The sequence below is a fragment of the Planococcus citri genome, chromosome 5 (genome assembly GCF_950023065.1).
Source record: "Planococcus citri chromosome 5, ihPlaCitr1.1, whole genome shotgun sequence".
Classification (NCBI taxonomy): domain Eukaryota; kingdom Metazoa; phylum Arthropoda; class Insecta; order Hemiptera; family Pseudococcidae; genus Planococcus; species Planococcus citri.
This window is the reverse complement of record NC_088681.1, coordinates 63,150,270-63,167,114: the sequence shown is the minus strand read 5'-3', so window position 1 is coordinate 63,167,114 and position 16,845 is coordinate 63,150,270. Positions and strand designations below refer to the sequence as shown.

Sequence of the window (16,845 nt, the reverse complement as noted above, 5' to 3'; positions counted from 1 at the left end):
AAGCAGAGGAATTTCCCAATTTCAGATTCAAAATACATATAGCTCTATAGTTAGATCAAGCGTTACGATCAGTAGATCAAGGTATCAAGGTGAAACATATTATTCATTTAGCAGGTATAGGAAATGGAAATTGCTCGAGCACTTCATTAGGTTACTTTTGTGCGCATTGTTCGGTACTCGAGTCAGTAAAATCACCAAATCAGCATCGTATACCTACGCTTGTCGTGTTTATGTCTATGCCACTGTCATCCCTGCGAGGCTCACTTTAACAATTTTTTTAATCGTATATTTCCGTTCACTTTGGCATCGTAATTTTTCAACTATCGAGGGAGGAAAAAAAATCGCCCATCAGTCGACCACATACGAGTACTACACTTCATAGACAAATTCATTATGATGTGAAAATTTTCGAACAACAAAACAACTTAATGATAAGAATTAACGCTGCTGCCGCATCCGCACCATGACCGCGACCATCTGAACAATAATTTATATAGGTACGTAGTACGTTATTACATTCGGTTGACGTATTTCAGGCTAAATTTGTTAAATAGTTAACTATCTCGTTATTACCAACCTTACGTACCTACCCATTTACCCACAAAAATAAAATATATGCGAGAGTGCGAAATCGCGTGCAATAAATTCGCGTATTTTCGGAAAAACACGTCGAGTGTGCCATCAAATGATGTGTTGAGACGGTTTAGTGCGGATATTCGAGTCGTTTTATTGTACTTAGGCTATAACTGGTAGTTGAATTTTTTGCGAAAAGTGTTCAGCTGACGTGAGATCAAAGTAAGTAGACTTTTGAATTACTTAGATACTATTAACTACATACCTATTTTTATTCATAAAATAAAGCATTCCATTTTTTTACTATCCAAATTATCAGTCGTTCTCAAAATCGAAAAGCAAACTTTTCATTTATACGGTTTCCATCGCTGTAGGCCCATTTTCAATGAACAACCACGAAAGTATGGTACTTATGATTTTTTTTTCTCAAAAAATGGTTCTCTAGATTCTCTTTTTTTTTGGGGGGGGGGGGGGGGGGAGAAAAAAAACATAACAAAAATTACGAAATACGTAGTTTACTCAATAGCAAGCTTTAGAAACAGATGAGCAAATTAAAACTAGAAAATCACTCACGTGCGCGATTGAATTTTTCACCATTTCCCCCTATTTTTGCAAAACAATTGAACCCCAAACCATTTCTGGACTACTGGACTGAAATGTTCACTGCAAGTTTTCTAATCAGACCAGCGAATGCCAAAAAATGGGCCCAGTGGGAATTTTATTTACCTTTTTCTACTCCCTCTTCCATCTTCCAAATAAAAATTGATTTGAGATTCTCCGAGCCATTTGTTCTTTTTTTTTTTTTTTTTTAAATGCGAAATTTCCAATAATTTTTAAAAGTTAGCATTCATTAATAATCTTATCTAGGACTTTTTCATATTTTAGAGCTCTTCTGGAAAATGGAACAATGAGAAAATTCCCCTTTTTGTCCTTTTCTTTCTTTGATCCCGCTTACAACTTGATAAAACCAACTTTCAGTCGAGTCATGATCAAATTAACTTCGATTCGTAAAAAAATCATTCACCATCACCACCTCCCTCTCTCCTCTCTCATTCCTTGATATTAAACCTTAAACCGTTCGACATAATTGAGAGAATTTTTTTTTTTTCAAATTGAAAGTTGACACAAAATTTCAAGTGAACGAAACTTTATAGGAGCAATGATGAAAACTTTTCGTGGCCTACCTCACAAAAAACTGACATAATCCCAGTAAAATTTGGTGCAAAATTGCATGAGAATGTGTTGAAAACTTGTTAAAATGATTTGGGGAAAAAAAACTAAAAACTTGATGCATCACAGTGATGAGAAATAATAATTTTCGAAAATCTCATTGCTTCTAAATAATAATTGTTTTTCAGTTTTTCATATCTTCCAAATTACAAAATTTCAGAATAATTTCTAAGCTTGCATTGCCTCTAAATTAAGTAATTTTTAGTTGTTTTTCATAGTTTGCATTATTTTGAAATTTACAAAATTTCGAATCGATTTCCCAAATTCCGCATTTCTACAATTTCTTAAAAGTTTTCAATGAATTTTCAGAATTCTCAACGTCTCAAAATAATAAAATTTTAAATAAGTAACTTTTCAAAATTTTGTATTGCTGCTGATTGCGAGTTACAAATGAAATTTTGAATCAATTTTTATAATTCACATTGCCTCTAAATGACCAAATTTTGAATAATTTTTCAGAATTTTTATTGTCTTCATATTGACATATTTCATATCTGTTTTCAAGTTCACATTATCTACAAATTACAGAACTTTTAATCAATTTTTTGAATTCTCAGTGTCTCTAAATGAAAAAAATTTCATATATTTTTTTAAAAATTTCTATTGTCTTTAAATTTACAAAATTTCAAATCAATTTTCAGAATATTTTGTCATTCATTCTAAAATTATTAAATCTTCAAATATGTTCAGAATTCCCATTGCCTCTAAATTATAAGAAAAAAATATGGGTAATTTTTACAAAAATGTCAACTATTTTAGCACAATAACCAGATCCCATTCAAAAACACATAATATGATGAGATTTGTTTCAAAACTCAGTATTTCTAACTGTTCAGTTACAATAATAATTTTTACTGTAACCTTATAGTAAAATTATCATTTCAATAAATTTTGCTATAGGTAGGTATCCAATAGTAAAAATCATTTTGTTTTAATAATTTTTACCAAAGCATGATAATAAAAATTACATAAACCAATTGTGTAAAGATTACTCATTTTAAAGTAGGTAATAATTTTTATATCATTAAAAGTGAAAATTACTCATGTTAAGGTAATTTTTACTAATGATATTATCATACTGTGAAGCAGCAGAATTACCTCCAAACTTCAGAAGAACTTTAATAACAAATAAATTCATCACAACAGCTTCAACCAATCATTCTCACCCACTCCAATATTCAATTTACCTACCCAACCCTCAGCTTTTTGAACATTTAGAAGCACAGCTATCTATCTCTGATTTTATTAGAACATTAACCAACCTTCAAATAGACCCCAAAACTCTCGTTCAAAAACCAATATCCTACCCTCCATGGCTGCTTAAACCTCCCCAAATTGACTACTATTTGAATAATTATTCAAAGAAAATTCATTCCTCATTAGTAATTGAAAATAACTATCTGGAACTTGTATCAAAATATCCTGAATTCAACCTCTGTTTCACAGATGGATCAAAAATACCAAATCATCATTCTGGATATGCATACTCTATAAATGGTGAAATTTCAAATTTCAAACTCCCAAACTGTTCATCTATTTACTCTGCTGAACTCACTGCTATCTACTTGTATCACTGCCTCTGTGATACACTCGCCTCTGAACCAGATAACAAACATTTTTTGATCCAGAGCGATTCCTTAAGTTCATTGATTTCTATACAAAACCTATTTTCTGAACACCCTATAGTTCAAAATATTCTTAAAAAACTATTTCCCACTTTATTATTCAGTTTATGTATGTTCCCAGCCACATTGGAATCACTGGAAACGAAATTGTTGATAATTATACAAAATCTGCAACTATATACTCTTTCCCCCCTTACCATAATCACAGCTGACGACATCAAATCTTTTCTCAATCAAAATATATACATGAATTGGCAAAATTTCTGGTCACAACAAACAACCAACAAGCTCTTCCAACATAAAAAATCAGTTCATCCTTGGAAAAACCTCTCCCACTTAAATAGACTTGAAGAAGTTATTTTGACAAGGCTGAGAATTGGACACACCAAAATCACACATAACCATCTTTACCTAAAAGCCCCTAAACCATCATGTCAATTTTGCTCTTCTGAACCCATATCTGTTCAACACCTACTATTCTATTGTCCCCAATTACACCAAGATCGATTATCTCTACAAATAGATGAAAACTCTCTCTCCATTCCTGACAGCCCCTCCGAAATAGAAAAATTTATTACTCTTGTTAAAAAACACAACTTGACAAATTCGATCTAATCTAACGTAGGGTGTAATAATCTAAAAATTATGAACACCCAAAAAAAAAATGAGGGGTAAGAGAGGGTTCAATCTTCTTTATTTTTGCACTATCGTCATGTACCCACTCCAAAGCATATACCTAGCCAATATTTCCAATGAAAAATCCGTCACCTACCTACCTACCTCATGGGGATTCGAACCTGGGTCCCTACAATATTCCTATTCCTACCTAAATACCCTAACCACTCGGCCATGAGTTCACATGGAGGGTTAGGGCATCAAAAGAATATACGTATTGTTTGGTAAACACCCCACCGGCAGACTGGGAGTATATCAGGGGGGGGGGGTAAGAATTCGAGGCAGGACCAATCCGTGATTCACAATTTTATCCTATTATTCCGGGATTTGTAGACTTTACTATAAATTTTTTTTCAATTTCTGATCAAAGAATAACAAAAACATCAAAAAAAACTTGATAGAATTCGTTAAGTATTTCTTCACGTTGGAAAAAATTGGATTACGAATTGGTAAAAAGAAGAATTCGGAACAAAAATTGATGGAATAAGAGAAAATTATACAGGTGGCCGGGGGGGGGGGTTAAAAATATGGTATTTACGAGATTCCACGCACGTTCATGAATATTATTCTACAGATTATCGTCAACTTTTATCGATTTTTGTCTATCGTCTCTCTCTCCTTTTACACCGAATTGAATTCGAACCGCTATAAACATTCCAACACTTCAACAAACACGCTATATTCATTAAATTCTCGAATACATCCTTTAATTACGAAGTAAACAATCAAACAGACCTTAGTCTGGCTGCAAATAATGAACAAACTGACATTGAAAAAATTACCAGCACGGTTCAATGAATTCTGAATCTGCTAGCAAACAAAAAAAAAAAAATTAAATTAAATACTGGTTTCTAGTACCCAGTACCCGCACCATCGAAATTAAACCCAGGCAATTTACCCTACAATTATTCTTCACTTAAAATGTACAACTACATACCAATTAATCATCGTGTGTAATTTTTTTCAGAAACGCATCAAAATGAACGTCGTCAACGAAGACGTCGTCTTGAAAATACTGAAATCAAAGAACGCCGACTCAGCAGCCGAAATGACCCAACTCAAGTGGCACATACAAGGCAACATCATAAAAGCAGGAGACAACTACATGAGCGAAGTGTACAGATTGACCATAGATTACTTGAAAAATGGCCAACCTCAAACCAGAATTCTATTCGTCAAAGTTCCTTCAGACTCACCGATGTACGAGGCAGGTTCCAAATGGGATGTTTTCACCAAAGAACTCGTCATGTACACGGAGATCCTACCTCAAATATACGCTTTCGAAGACGATTATTTCACCGCCAGATATTACTACGTTGATGAAAAACACACGTTGTTTTTAAAGGACCTTACTCAGACCGGATACAAGACCGGAAACCGTACACAGCAATTAGATTTTCAACACTGTGCTTACGCTTTGAGATGTCTAGCAAAGTTCCACGGTTTATCGGTGCATTTAGAGAAGACCAAAGGCTTACCCGACGTTATTCGCAAAGATCCTTTTTACAATTTTAACAACGAAGATGAAGAAATGCGGAAACAATTTTTAGCCGGATTGACGCAATTTTACGATTTCCTCGACCCTGCGATCCGGTCCAAATACGCCGACAAGATAGAATTCTTCAAGACCATAGAATGGACCGAGGTGGTCGCCAACATCGTTCCAGAGAACAGCTCGTTCAATGTATTGAATCATGGCGATTATTGGACTAATAACATTATGTTCAAGTACGATAAATTTGGTATCATTAAGAAAGCCAAAATGCTCGATTTCCAAATCTGTCGTTGGTCAAATCCGGCTATCGATTTGATATACTTCACGATAACCAGTATGCGATTTGAAACGTACGAAAAGTATTTCGATTTATTGTGCTCCATTTATCTGGAGACTCTGAATAAAGTATTAGCTAAATTCGATTATCCTACGTACGAAATGGAAGTCTTGAAGAAGGATATTGAGAGTAGATTTGCGTTCTGCTTTGTTGTAATGAGCTGTGTTTTACCTATTATCGTAAGTGACCCAGATGATCCTGTAAATATGCACGAGGTTGTCAAAAATAACGAATTCGACGCTACTCCTCTGCATAAGACGTTTAAGCAGAAAGAGTATTTGAAGATAGCTGCCAAATGGTTCGAACATTTTGCTAAAAAAGGTGCGTACGTTGTAAATAGTTGAGTTTCACGTCGAAGTATTGAATTTCCTAATTATGAAAATAAATTAATGAATAAAATTTTGCAGATATGTCCACGTTCGAAAGGAAACCAATAGAATCACTGAATGGAAATGGACTCCAACATGTAAACGGAAATGGAGTTCAGAAATAAATTTCATGAAAATGAGGATCGATATAAACTAAACTGGCCCAAATTTATGTAAGTCAAAATATCCTTTCATTCAATATCACCTCCTTGTAAGATCAATATCACCTCACCATCTCATTTCACGTCACTTACAACTCCACAGATACTTAGATAGGTTGATCAAGTTGATTCTATGTATGTCTACTAACAAGTTACAAGGAATTTCTACTTACATTAGGAATCGCATTGAATGAAACAAAAACTTCAAATCCTCCATGAACTGACCAAAAATTTGTGATTTGTCTCTCTACCTCATCTTCCTGTACAAAAAAAGTATCCCAACCGATATATATAAATTTTTGAAGTGGACAAAAGGGAATCGAATGTTGAAATTTCAAGCTTCAAAAATCTGCTAGAGACTCCAGGAATTCTCAATAAGTCGCTAGAGGCTTAAAAATCACTTGAACCCACCTGAAATCGTCTTCAAAGAGTGCTAAAATTGGATTGCAGGGTAAATTTCCGCTTATTATCTCCATTTGATGAAATTTCATGTTTCAGAAATCTATTAGAAGCTCCAGTAATTTTCAAAAAGTCGCTGGAGACTCCAAAACGACTTGAAATTCACCTGCAGTTGACTTCGTAGCGTATTGAAATTAGTTTGCAGAATGAATTTCGTCTTTTCAACTTCATTTGATGAAATTTTGTGGAAATTTCGAGTTTCAAAAGTCTGCTGGAGGCTCTAGAACTGCTCAAAACGGGTTGAAACCGTTTCCAATCGATTTGGCATGTCGAAAATAGGGTATATCCCAAATTTCAGCTTTCTAGGTCAATTTGGTAAAATGTTGATTTTTTACCTCATTTTTGGCCTAAATTTGATTTTCAAAAATTCACCAAACAATCGAAAAAGGCACTTCAGCACTTGAAATTTTGTCAGGTGATAAATTTTTGCATGCTCTTTCGATCTACCCTTGTAAGGTTTAAAAAATGTCGTGTAAGTCCTATGTTGGAACGCAAAATCTGCGATTTTGGCTAACCAGTCAATCAAAATGGCCACCATTCTGTGAGTAGGGCCTTGTTTTTTTTTAGGACAAGGGCTAGAAATGTTCCTTAGGACTCCCAATTTAAAAAAAAGTTGTCCCGGAGGATCGACAGGAGGTGCAATTGATCCCCCATATCTTTCTCATAAACACATCAAAATTATATCAAATTAACACAAGAGGCAGAAATTCAATTTGTATCCCATTTTTGACCTCCCTCGTGATTTCCAATGAATCTGGAGTATCCAGCAGGAGATCAAATAGCGAAAACCTCTAAATCTATCTCTCCCCTCGCCCTCCCTTCAGGGGTGGTACTCAATTTTTTTTCAAAAAGTAGCCTGAGTATGAGTAGGTAACCAAAAAAATTCGAAAAAGTAACCAAAAAAATTATGAAATAAGAATAAAACATTGACAATTTCAGCCAAAGGAAGGGTCTCAGACGATTTCTGGCAACCAAGCGAGACTATTGGACAATTTTTGAAAAAAGTGAGCTTTTTGGAATTGTTTGCAAAAAAATTACATTTTTGGCCATTTTACTGAAAGACACAACATAATTTTGTCAAATTTTGAAAAAGGGAGAATTTTTGGGAAAAAGTAAGACCTCGATAATTTCAGCAAAGAACCATACTTTTTAGAGATTTCTGAAAAAAAAAACTGACTTTCGAGGAATTCTTGAAAAAAATAACCATTTTATTGCAAAACCAGAATCTATGTCAAAAAGCAAAACTCCGGCAATTTTAGCCAAAAGCAGAACTGTTTTTTTTTTGCAATTTCTGTCAAAAAAGTGAGACTTTTGGACAATTCTTGAAAAAATGTGAGATTTTTCGGAATGTTGAAAAAAAAATACTCTTTTGTCGTTTTTGAAAAAGCGAAATTTTTTTCCAATTCACAGCAAAAAGCAAGACTTTTACAATTTTAGCAAAAAGAAGAGCTTTTTGGCTATTCATAGCGAAATAATGTTACTTTCCAGTAATTTTCGTCGAAAAAACGAGACTTAGCAATTTGTAGAACAAAGAAGGACTTTTTGCTATTTCTGCAACAAAAAAAAACTATAATCTTTGCCTGTTTGGCAATATTTTTAAAAAGCCAAAATTTTTGCCAATTTTTGGCAACAAGCGAAACCTTGACAGTTGACACTTTTAGCAAGAACAGGTCAATTGGCAAAAAAATGGTGCATTTTCGAATTTTTGAGTGAGCAAAAAAACAAGACTATTGGGCCTTTTTTGGAAAAAAGTAGGTAATTGTTTTTTTTATTAATTCTACCAAAATGTTAGCAAGGGGGTGTTTTCAACTTTTTAAAGGAAAAGTGAGACTTTTTGGCAATTTATAATCAAAACACGATACATCAGAATAATTATATGGGATAATTTCAAACTTTTTGTGATTTTTTCCTTACAATAATTCTTAAATTTTTATCAAGAAATTTGACGAAACGAAGTAACCGACTATGAAAGCTGTCTCCTCGAATAGAATGAAAATGGCAATCATTTCGACAATATGTACATACAGTCATACAACAATCATACACCCCTCCTCCAATAATAAAAGAACTAGAAATTTCTGATTTGTTTCCTCGTCACCTTCCTCCCCCTCTCACCAACTGAGATAATGACACCACTCGAAACACAATTTTTTTTAACTTTTTGTTTTTTGGGGAGCTGAATATTTTTCAACACATAAGTTCTAAAAAACCCTGAACAATTCTCAGTACGTACATTCTCACTGTCACATTCAACGTCAATTCTTTGATCAATTTATAATTTTTCACAACAATTTTAGACATTTTATGACCGGGGGTGAGTTTTTCTGCTCCAAGACTGAAAAAAATTGTGGTTTTTTTTTCAAGGTTTCCTCAACACCGGACAAAACGAACCAGAAGGTAAAAAAATGAAGACGAAGAATTGTGAAATGCGCACACGCCAGGAGCCAGAGCAATAAATCCTAGCGTAAATAATAAATCATCTTCATTCTCATAATATCAATACTGAGCACAATGATGAAATACATTATAATATAAAAATTGACATAATTATTGCGATGTTTCTTGATCAAGTATAATTTTATCAGTACAAGTACGAGTAGGTAAGCTTGCGTTACACCTTAAGACGTAACAAACCATCAAGTACAGTCAGGACTTGAGATCCAAAACTCACGCAAAAAAAAAATCATTTCAGCCGAACATTCGCAATTATTTTTATGGAAGAGAATGAAATAAAAAACAAACTTCAAAAGCGGACGTTTTATCGGAAACTACGATTATTCGCGAGGAATTTCCCAATTTCGGATTTAGTCCCTTAAATGCCACAAGTATGGCATTGCAAGGTTAAAATATCGCTCTATATAGTTAGATCAGCGTTACGATCGTAGATCAAAGTGAAACATATTTATTTAGCAGCAATAGGAAATGGAAATTGCTCGAGCACTTCATGAGGTTACTTTTGTACGCATTTTTCTCAATAGGTACTCGAGTTGGTAAAAATAATCAAATCAGCATCGTATACTCGTGTTGTATTTATGTCTGTGCTACTGCAATCCTTGCAAAGCTCACTTCGACAATTTTTAATCGTGTGTTTCCGTTCACTTGTATGTACATACCTTTGGCATCGTAACCTCTAAACTATTGAGAAAGGAAAAAAATTACACTTAGACAAATTTCATAATAAAACGAAAATTTTCAAACTTCAAAACAACTTAATGATAAGAATTGACATTGCTGCCGCATCCGCACCACGACCGCGACCATCTCAAGTGAATAATAATATAAGTAGTACGTTATTACTTATTACGTACATTCGGTTGACGTATTTCAGGCTAATTTGTTATAGTATAGTTAACTGTAGGTACCTCGTTAAAACTTATCTACCCGCGAAACGTGTTCAGCTGAGATCAAAGTGAGTACATTATTGAATTACCTATTAACTATTTCTATTCATAAAAGGCATCGCGTTTTTTTACCATCTAAAGTATCAATCATTCTCAAAATCGAAAAGCAAACTTTCAATCATTCATACCTGGCGTAAAGTCAATTTTGGGTTTGATTCGTACGTCAAAACAACAATACCTACACCAGCAAAAAAAAAAGAAGAAACGCCTGGTTATGATGCAACATTTAAAAATTTTTTCAATGAGATGCATGAGTATACAGGACAGTCTACTAAGTTTATAGCATCAAAATAGTAAAAGAATTTGATCAGAACTTCAACAATTACAGGTACAATTTTTGAAACTTTGCCAACAGCAACACTTGAGGTCGTGATATATCCTCAAATGAAAGTGAATTTTGATAATTTAATTGGATCACTTTTGGTTATTTTAGGAACAAAAAGTGCGGTTGCATCACATCAAAATAGATAGGAAGTTTGGTTTTTAAAAAAATCAAATTTTCAGCTTCTTCGCGAGGAAAAATTAAGGGATCGAGAAAAGTTTTCGAAATCGCAATGTTCACGTTGAAATTTGAAAAATGAACAAAAAAATCAAGAAATTCAGAAACTTTGTATAGATGGCTCCCTTTGGCCATACAAATAGTTCCAGTTTTCCAGTCACTTTTGTCTTTAGATTCATTTTCAATACGAGCAACGGAGCAACCAAGAAGGTACCTATCGTATTTTCGGATTCTTATTTTTGGGATGGAGAAAAATGACGAAATACGAGTAGTTGGCTCAATAACATCTTTAAGGGGGGGGGGGGAATAAGAAAATTAAAACTAGAAACATATCAATGTGTACTTACGATTGAATTTTTCATTATTTTTCCATATTTTTGCAAAAAAAAAATCATCATCATCATATTTATTTACTGTATCAGTACACAAAGTACTATCACAAACTACAAACTTACGTCATATTTTATAATAGGTCTTGAATTAGTTTAGGTTTTAATCTTCTGTTTACTGTTGGTAAAAGAATATCACGTAAATTTGACAATTTTGACATATTACAATATGTATTCATACTTAAAATTAGAGCATGAGTGTACAGATCTGTTACATTTAATTCTCTATGTATTTGTGAATACCATTTAATTACCTTTACCAAGAGTTCACCTCAAAACACGAAGAAAATAAATTTGAGAAAATCATTAAACATAAGAACATGTGATTGTCAAAATTAGTTAAAAACGCAAAAAAAAGCACTAATATCACTAAAAATCAAAAAAATGAAAAAATTTTTAGTAAAATTAGTCGAATAGGCACGAAAAAATGTTGAATGATGTAAAAGCACGAAAAAAGCATCAAAATTGATAAAAATTACCAGAAACTGTATAAAATCATTGCTTTTAAAAGGGATATAAAAATGAGATCAAAAGATTTTGTAAGAAATAGAGGAAATAAAAAGAATCAAAAGTAATCAAAAACAGAAGAAATTGTAGTGAAATTGGACAAAATATGGAGGAAATTGTTTAAACATCGTTAAAATGCTGCCAATCAACAAGAAATAATCAAATTTAACAAAAATCCATAAAAACGGAACAAAACATCACTGAAAGTTCTTTTAGATAAACAGAAGTGAAAGCATTAAAATCACTGTTGATAAAATAAGTTCAAAAGCATTAAAATCGTTGAAAATGTCTAAAAAATGACAAAATTCAAATCAGTCACTGGTTTATTTTCAAGTTCAAGTAAGTATTATGAAGCATGTGTTTCCAAAACGCACTAAGTCCAAAAAAATATTGAAAAGAAATTCATGGTACTTTGTACAATTTGGAAACGTAGAAATGGCCCAAATTGGCTGATTTTTCGATATGTTGTAGCCAAGACCCTTGGGCACAACATATCAAAAAATCAGTGGCCTTGCAACCTCAGAATCTTTGAAAATGGACTTAGTGCGTTTTGGAAACACATGCTTTTATTTGACATTTTTTGGCCATTTTTAACCATATCGTTTCGTGAAGAGTGTTTCAATAGTCACTCCTTCACCTTCTTTCCTTTCAAACCCTAACATTTCAACGCAAATGAATGCTTTTTAGGGAAAAATTGAAAGTTGTTATTGAAAAATTATAACTAACGGAAAACTTAACCAGTTAGTGAAAATTATAATGAAGAAAACTTATCTACTTTGAAATTATTTTGCTTCATAATTCCAAGAGCTGGCTTTACCATATGAGTATAAATTTACATTTTCTATTTCCAATTTCTGATCAGAAAAATTGTATATTAAAAATTAGCAACAAAAATTCACGTTTAATAAGTATGTATGTAGATGGAATTAGAGGAAGTGGGTTGGGGGAGGGGGGTTGAAAATTTGTTAACGAGATTCTACGCAAGTTGATTAATTATTCTACAGACTATCGACAACTTTTTTAGATTTTTTTACATCGTCCCTCTCTCCTGTTACCCCTAATTGTACCCGAACCGCTAAAAAACATCCAAACACCTCGAAAAATCCGTCATATTCATCAAATTCTCAAACACGTCCTTTAATCACGAAGTAAACATGAAAAAGACCCTGGTCTGGCAGCGAATAATTGGCAAACTGACATTGAAAAAATTTCTATAGCACAGTTCAATGAACTCAGAATTTTTCGAGTACCCAATACCCATGTACCCACATTAGGGTGGTCCTTATTTTTGAAGTTGGGATTTTTTCCGCTCCCACCCCCTAAAGTGGTGACCTCGGGTGAGAAAATAATTCCCTATTTTTTATTTTTTCCATTTTCGAAAAATTCGGACTGCGGTGGGCCCCTCAATTTCCAAAAATTTAAAAAAAAACCTAATTCAAAGAAAAATTTTTGAAATTTCAAAATCTTGAGTTCCATCATCTCTAGAAGGTCCTTTTTGAGTAAAAAAGCCTCTCATGGCGATTTTAGCCCCCTCCCATGAAAACCAAGCTGACCCCCCACAATAGCTGGAATTCGTATATTATGTGAGATGTCCTAAAGTTGGTTGTTTTTGGTCTACCCTCCTTCCAACCCCACAAAGTGGTGTCCTTTGGTTAGAAAATAATTCCCCATTTTTTATTTTTTCCATTTTCAAAAAATTCGGGTTGCGGTGGGCCCCTCAATTTTCAAAAATTTGGAAAAAATCCAATTCAAAGAAAAATTTTTAAAATTTCAAAATTTCGAGTTCCATCGTCTCTAAAAGGTCCCTTGTGAGTAAAATAGACTCTCATGACGATTTTAGCCCCCTCCCATGAAAACCAAGCTGACCCTACCAGAAAAGCCAAACTACAAATTTCAGTTATTCTGGTGGGGTTAGCTTGGTTTTCATGGGAGGGGGCTAAAATCGTCATGAGAGTCTATTTTACTCACAAGGGACCTTTTAGAGACGATGGAACTCGAAATTTTGAAATTTTAAAAATTTTTCTTTGAATTGGATTTTTTCCAAATTTTTGAAAATTGAGGGGCCCACCGCAACCCGAATTTTTTGAAAATGGAAAAAATAAAAAATAGGGAATTATTTTTCAACCAAAGGACACCACTTTGTGGGGTTGGAAGGAGGAAAGACCAATAACAACCAATTTTAGGACATCTCACATAATATACGAATTTCAGCTATTGGGGGGGGGGGGGGTCAGCTTGGTTTTCATGGGAGGGGGCTAAAATCGCCATGAGAGGCTTTTTTACTCAAAAAGGACCTTCTAGAGATGATGGAACTCGAGATTTTGAAATTTCAAAAATTTTTCTTTGAATTAGGGTTTTTTCAAATTTTTGAAAATTGAGGGGCCCACCGCAGTCCGAATTTTTCGAAAATGGAAAAAATAAAAAATAGGGAATTATTTTCTCACCCGAGGTCACCACTTTAGGGGGTGGGAGCGGAAAAAATCGCACATTTTTTTTTACCATGTAGTTAAGGACCACCCTAACCCACATCATCGAAATTAAGCCCAGCCAATTCATTCTATAATTATTCCTACTAATTCCATTCTTAACTAATCATCGCATGTAATTTTTTCAGAAACACCTCAAAATGAACGTCGTCAACGAAGACGTCGTCTTGAAAATACTGAACTCAAAAAACGCCGACTCAGCATTGGAAATAACCCAACTAAAATGGAACTTGAAAGCTAACATCATCAAAGCCGGAAACAATTACATGAGCGAAGTGTACAGATTGACCATCGATTTCTTGAAAAATGGCCAACCTCAAACCAGAATTCTATTCGTCAAAGTTCCTTCAGACTCTCCGATGTACGAGATGGGTTCCAAATGGGGTCTTTTCACCAAAGAACTCGTCATGTACACGGAGATCCTTCCTCAAATATACGCTTTCGAAGACGATTACTTCACCGCCAGATGTTACTGCGTTGATGAAAAACACTCGCTGTTTTTAAAAGACCTTACTCAGACCGGATACAAGACCGGAAACCGTACACAGCAATTAGATTTTCAACACTGTGCTTACGCATTGAGAAGTCTAGCAAAGTTCCACGGTTTATCGGTGCATTTAGAGAAGACCAAAGGTCTACCCGAGGTTATTCGCAAAGAGCCTTTTTACAATTTAGAAAACGACAATGAAGAAGCGAGGAAAAAATTTGTAGCCGGATTGACGCAATTTTTCGAATTCCTCGAGCCTGCCATTCGTTCCAAATACGCTGATAAGATAGAATTCTTCAAGAGCATCGACTGGGTTGAAGCGCTCGCCGATATCGTTCCAAAGACCTGCTCGTTCAATGTATTAAATCACGGCGATTATTGGACTAATAACGTTATGTTCAAGTACGATAAATTTGGTATCGTTAAGAAAGTCAAAATGCTAGATTTCCAGGTCTGTCGTTGGACCAATCCGGCTATGGATTTGTTATACTTCACGATAACCAGTATGCGATATGAAGTATACGAAAAGTATTTCGATTTATTGTGCTCCATTTATTTGGAGACTCTGAATAAAGTATTAGCCAATTTCGATTATTCTACGTACGAAATGGAAGACTTGAAGAAGGATATTGAGAGTAGATTTGCGTTCTGCTTTGTTGTAATGACCTCTGTTTTACCTATCGTCGTAAGTGACCCGGATGATCCGGTAAAAATAGACGAGATTTTCAAAAATGACGAATACGACGCAACTGCTCTGCACGAGACGATTCAGCAAAAAGAGTACTTAAAAATAGCTACTAAATGGTTCGAACATTTTGCTAAAAAAGGTACGTAGGTATCTATACGTGTAAGTAGTTGACTTTAGACCAAAGCATTGGATTTTTTAACTATGAAATAAATGACTGAATTAATTTTACAGATAAGTCCACGTTCGAAAGGAAGCCAATAGAATCACTGAATGGAAATGGACTCCAACAAGTAAACGGTAATGGAGTCCAGAAATAATATACCTCACCATCTCATTTCACGTCACTCTCAATTCCACAAATACATAGGTGCTTGGAAAGGTTAATCAAGTTGAGCTTATGTCTTAAAAATGTTACAAGAGATTGTGCAAGATACGTAAATACTTAGTAAATCAAAAACATATGTATCATATTGCAAGTTTGTGTTTGTCTGCAAATAAATTAAGTTACCTATTTACTAATGTAATGATTTATTCGACTTTACTATCATTCCTGTTCATGCGTCAGAAATTACGATGAATATTTTGATTGCACCTTTTGCCATCATCAACCGAGGCGCTTATCAATGGGAAATTCTATATATGCACATGTATACCTCATTAGGAAACATCTACCTAATCAGCAAGGTAAAATATGAGGCTTAAAACTAGGTGAAAAATTGGCACAGTTTTCGTATTTTGTTATCTGTATTAGAATGTTGATTACGCAATAATTAATCAAGTAAGTTAATAAGTATGAAATTTTGCAAAATAAGATAACAGGAATAGGGTACGCATGGAATCATAAAATATGAACCAAAAGAGTTAGTTTTTTGCGTAGAAATGATAAACAAACAAAATTATATCTATAGGTTATCGCTTCCTTCGGGCATACGAGAATTGTTTGATAAAAAAAAAACTAAGTAAGTATACTTTCATAATTTAAAAAAAAAATAGGTTCGAAGGCATTTTGGAATTTTGGACTCTGCATCGCTTGAGAACTAATGGCGAGTTTTCAAATTTAAGGGCTTGTACTCAAGTTGAAAAATGAATAAATAACTTGAGTTACCAAAAAAGCTTGTAAAAGTAGCCAAAAAGTAACCAAAGAAGTTACAAGATGTGAACAAAACATTTACTTAAATAAGTATAGAAAAAAAATCACTAAAAAACCAGAACATTTCAATAGAAAATGTAAAAAAAAAAAATTAAACAATAAATATTTCAAATTGAAATCTAATAGATATGGTAATGAAAGTTGATTAAAACTTTGACAAAGCTAGACTTTTTGGCAATTAGATACAGTGAGTTCCGCTTAATGTGGGCGCGTTGGTCCAAAGCATGTTCAACTCTATTAAGCGAAAAACTCTAATAACCAATGCGGAAAAAAATGCAAAATTCCAAATTTTGTTGAAGTTTCATCACTTTTTGA

At 33.8% G+C, this 16,845-nt stretch overlaps 2 protein-coding genes across 2 annotated transcripts; both read left to right on the top strand.

Annotated features, from left to right (window-relative positions):
• The first annotated feature begins 136 nt into the window (after nt 1–136).
• LOC135848854 (uncharacterized) lies at nt 137–9,473 on the top strand. The gene is made up of 4 exons (XM_065368922.1): nt 137–795; nt 5,071–6,256; nt 6,343–6,476; nt 9,288–9,473. The coding sequence occupies exons 2-3, from the start codon at nt 5,083–5,085 to the stop codon at nt 6,426–6,428; spliced, it is 1,260 nt and encodes a 419-aa protein (XP_065224994.1). The 5' UTR covers nt 137–795; nt 5,071–5,082; the 3' UTR covers nt 6,429–6,476; nt 9,288–9,473.
• Nucleotides 9,474–9,663: 190 nt separating this feature from the next.
• On the top strand, nt 9,664–15,895 carry LOC135848855 (uncharacterized). The gene is made up of 3 exons (XM_065368923.1): nt 9,664–10,332; nt 14,334–15,519; nt 15,612–15,895. Exons 2-3 carry the CDS (start codon nt 14,346–14,348, stop codon nt 15,695–15,697), a joined length of 1,260 nt encoding a protein of 419 aa, XP_065224995.1. The 5' UTR covers nt 9,664–10,332; nt 14,334–14,345; the 3' UTR covers nt 15,698–15,895.
• The last annotated feature ends 950 nt before the right edge of the window (nt 15,896–16,845 follow it).

Bases quoted from the DNA above. Each gene is read 5' to 3' on its own strand.
- LOC135848854 (XM_065368922.1), top strand. From the start codon at position 5,083: ATGAACGTCGTCAACGAAGACGTCGTCTTGAAAATACTGAAATCAAAG. The intron at 6,257-6,342 runs GTGCGTACGTTG...AAAATTTTGCAG, and splicing joins CGAACATTTTGCTAAAAAAG to ATATGTCCACGTTCGAAAGG.
- LOC135848855 (XM_065368923.1), top strand. From the start codon at position 14,346: ATGAACGTCGTCAACGAAGACGTCGTCTTGAAAATACTGAACTCAAAA. The intron at 15,520-15,611 runs GTACGTAGGTAT...TTAATTTTACAG, and splicing joins CGAACATTTTGCTAAAAAAG to ATAAGTCCACGTTCGAAAGG.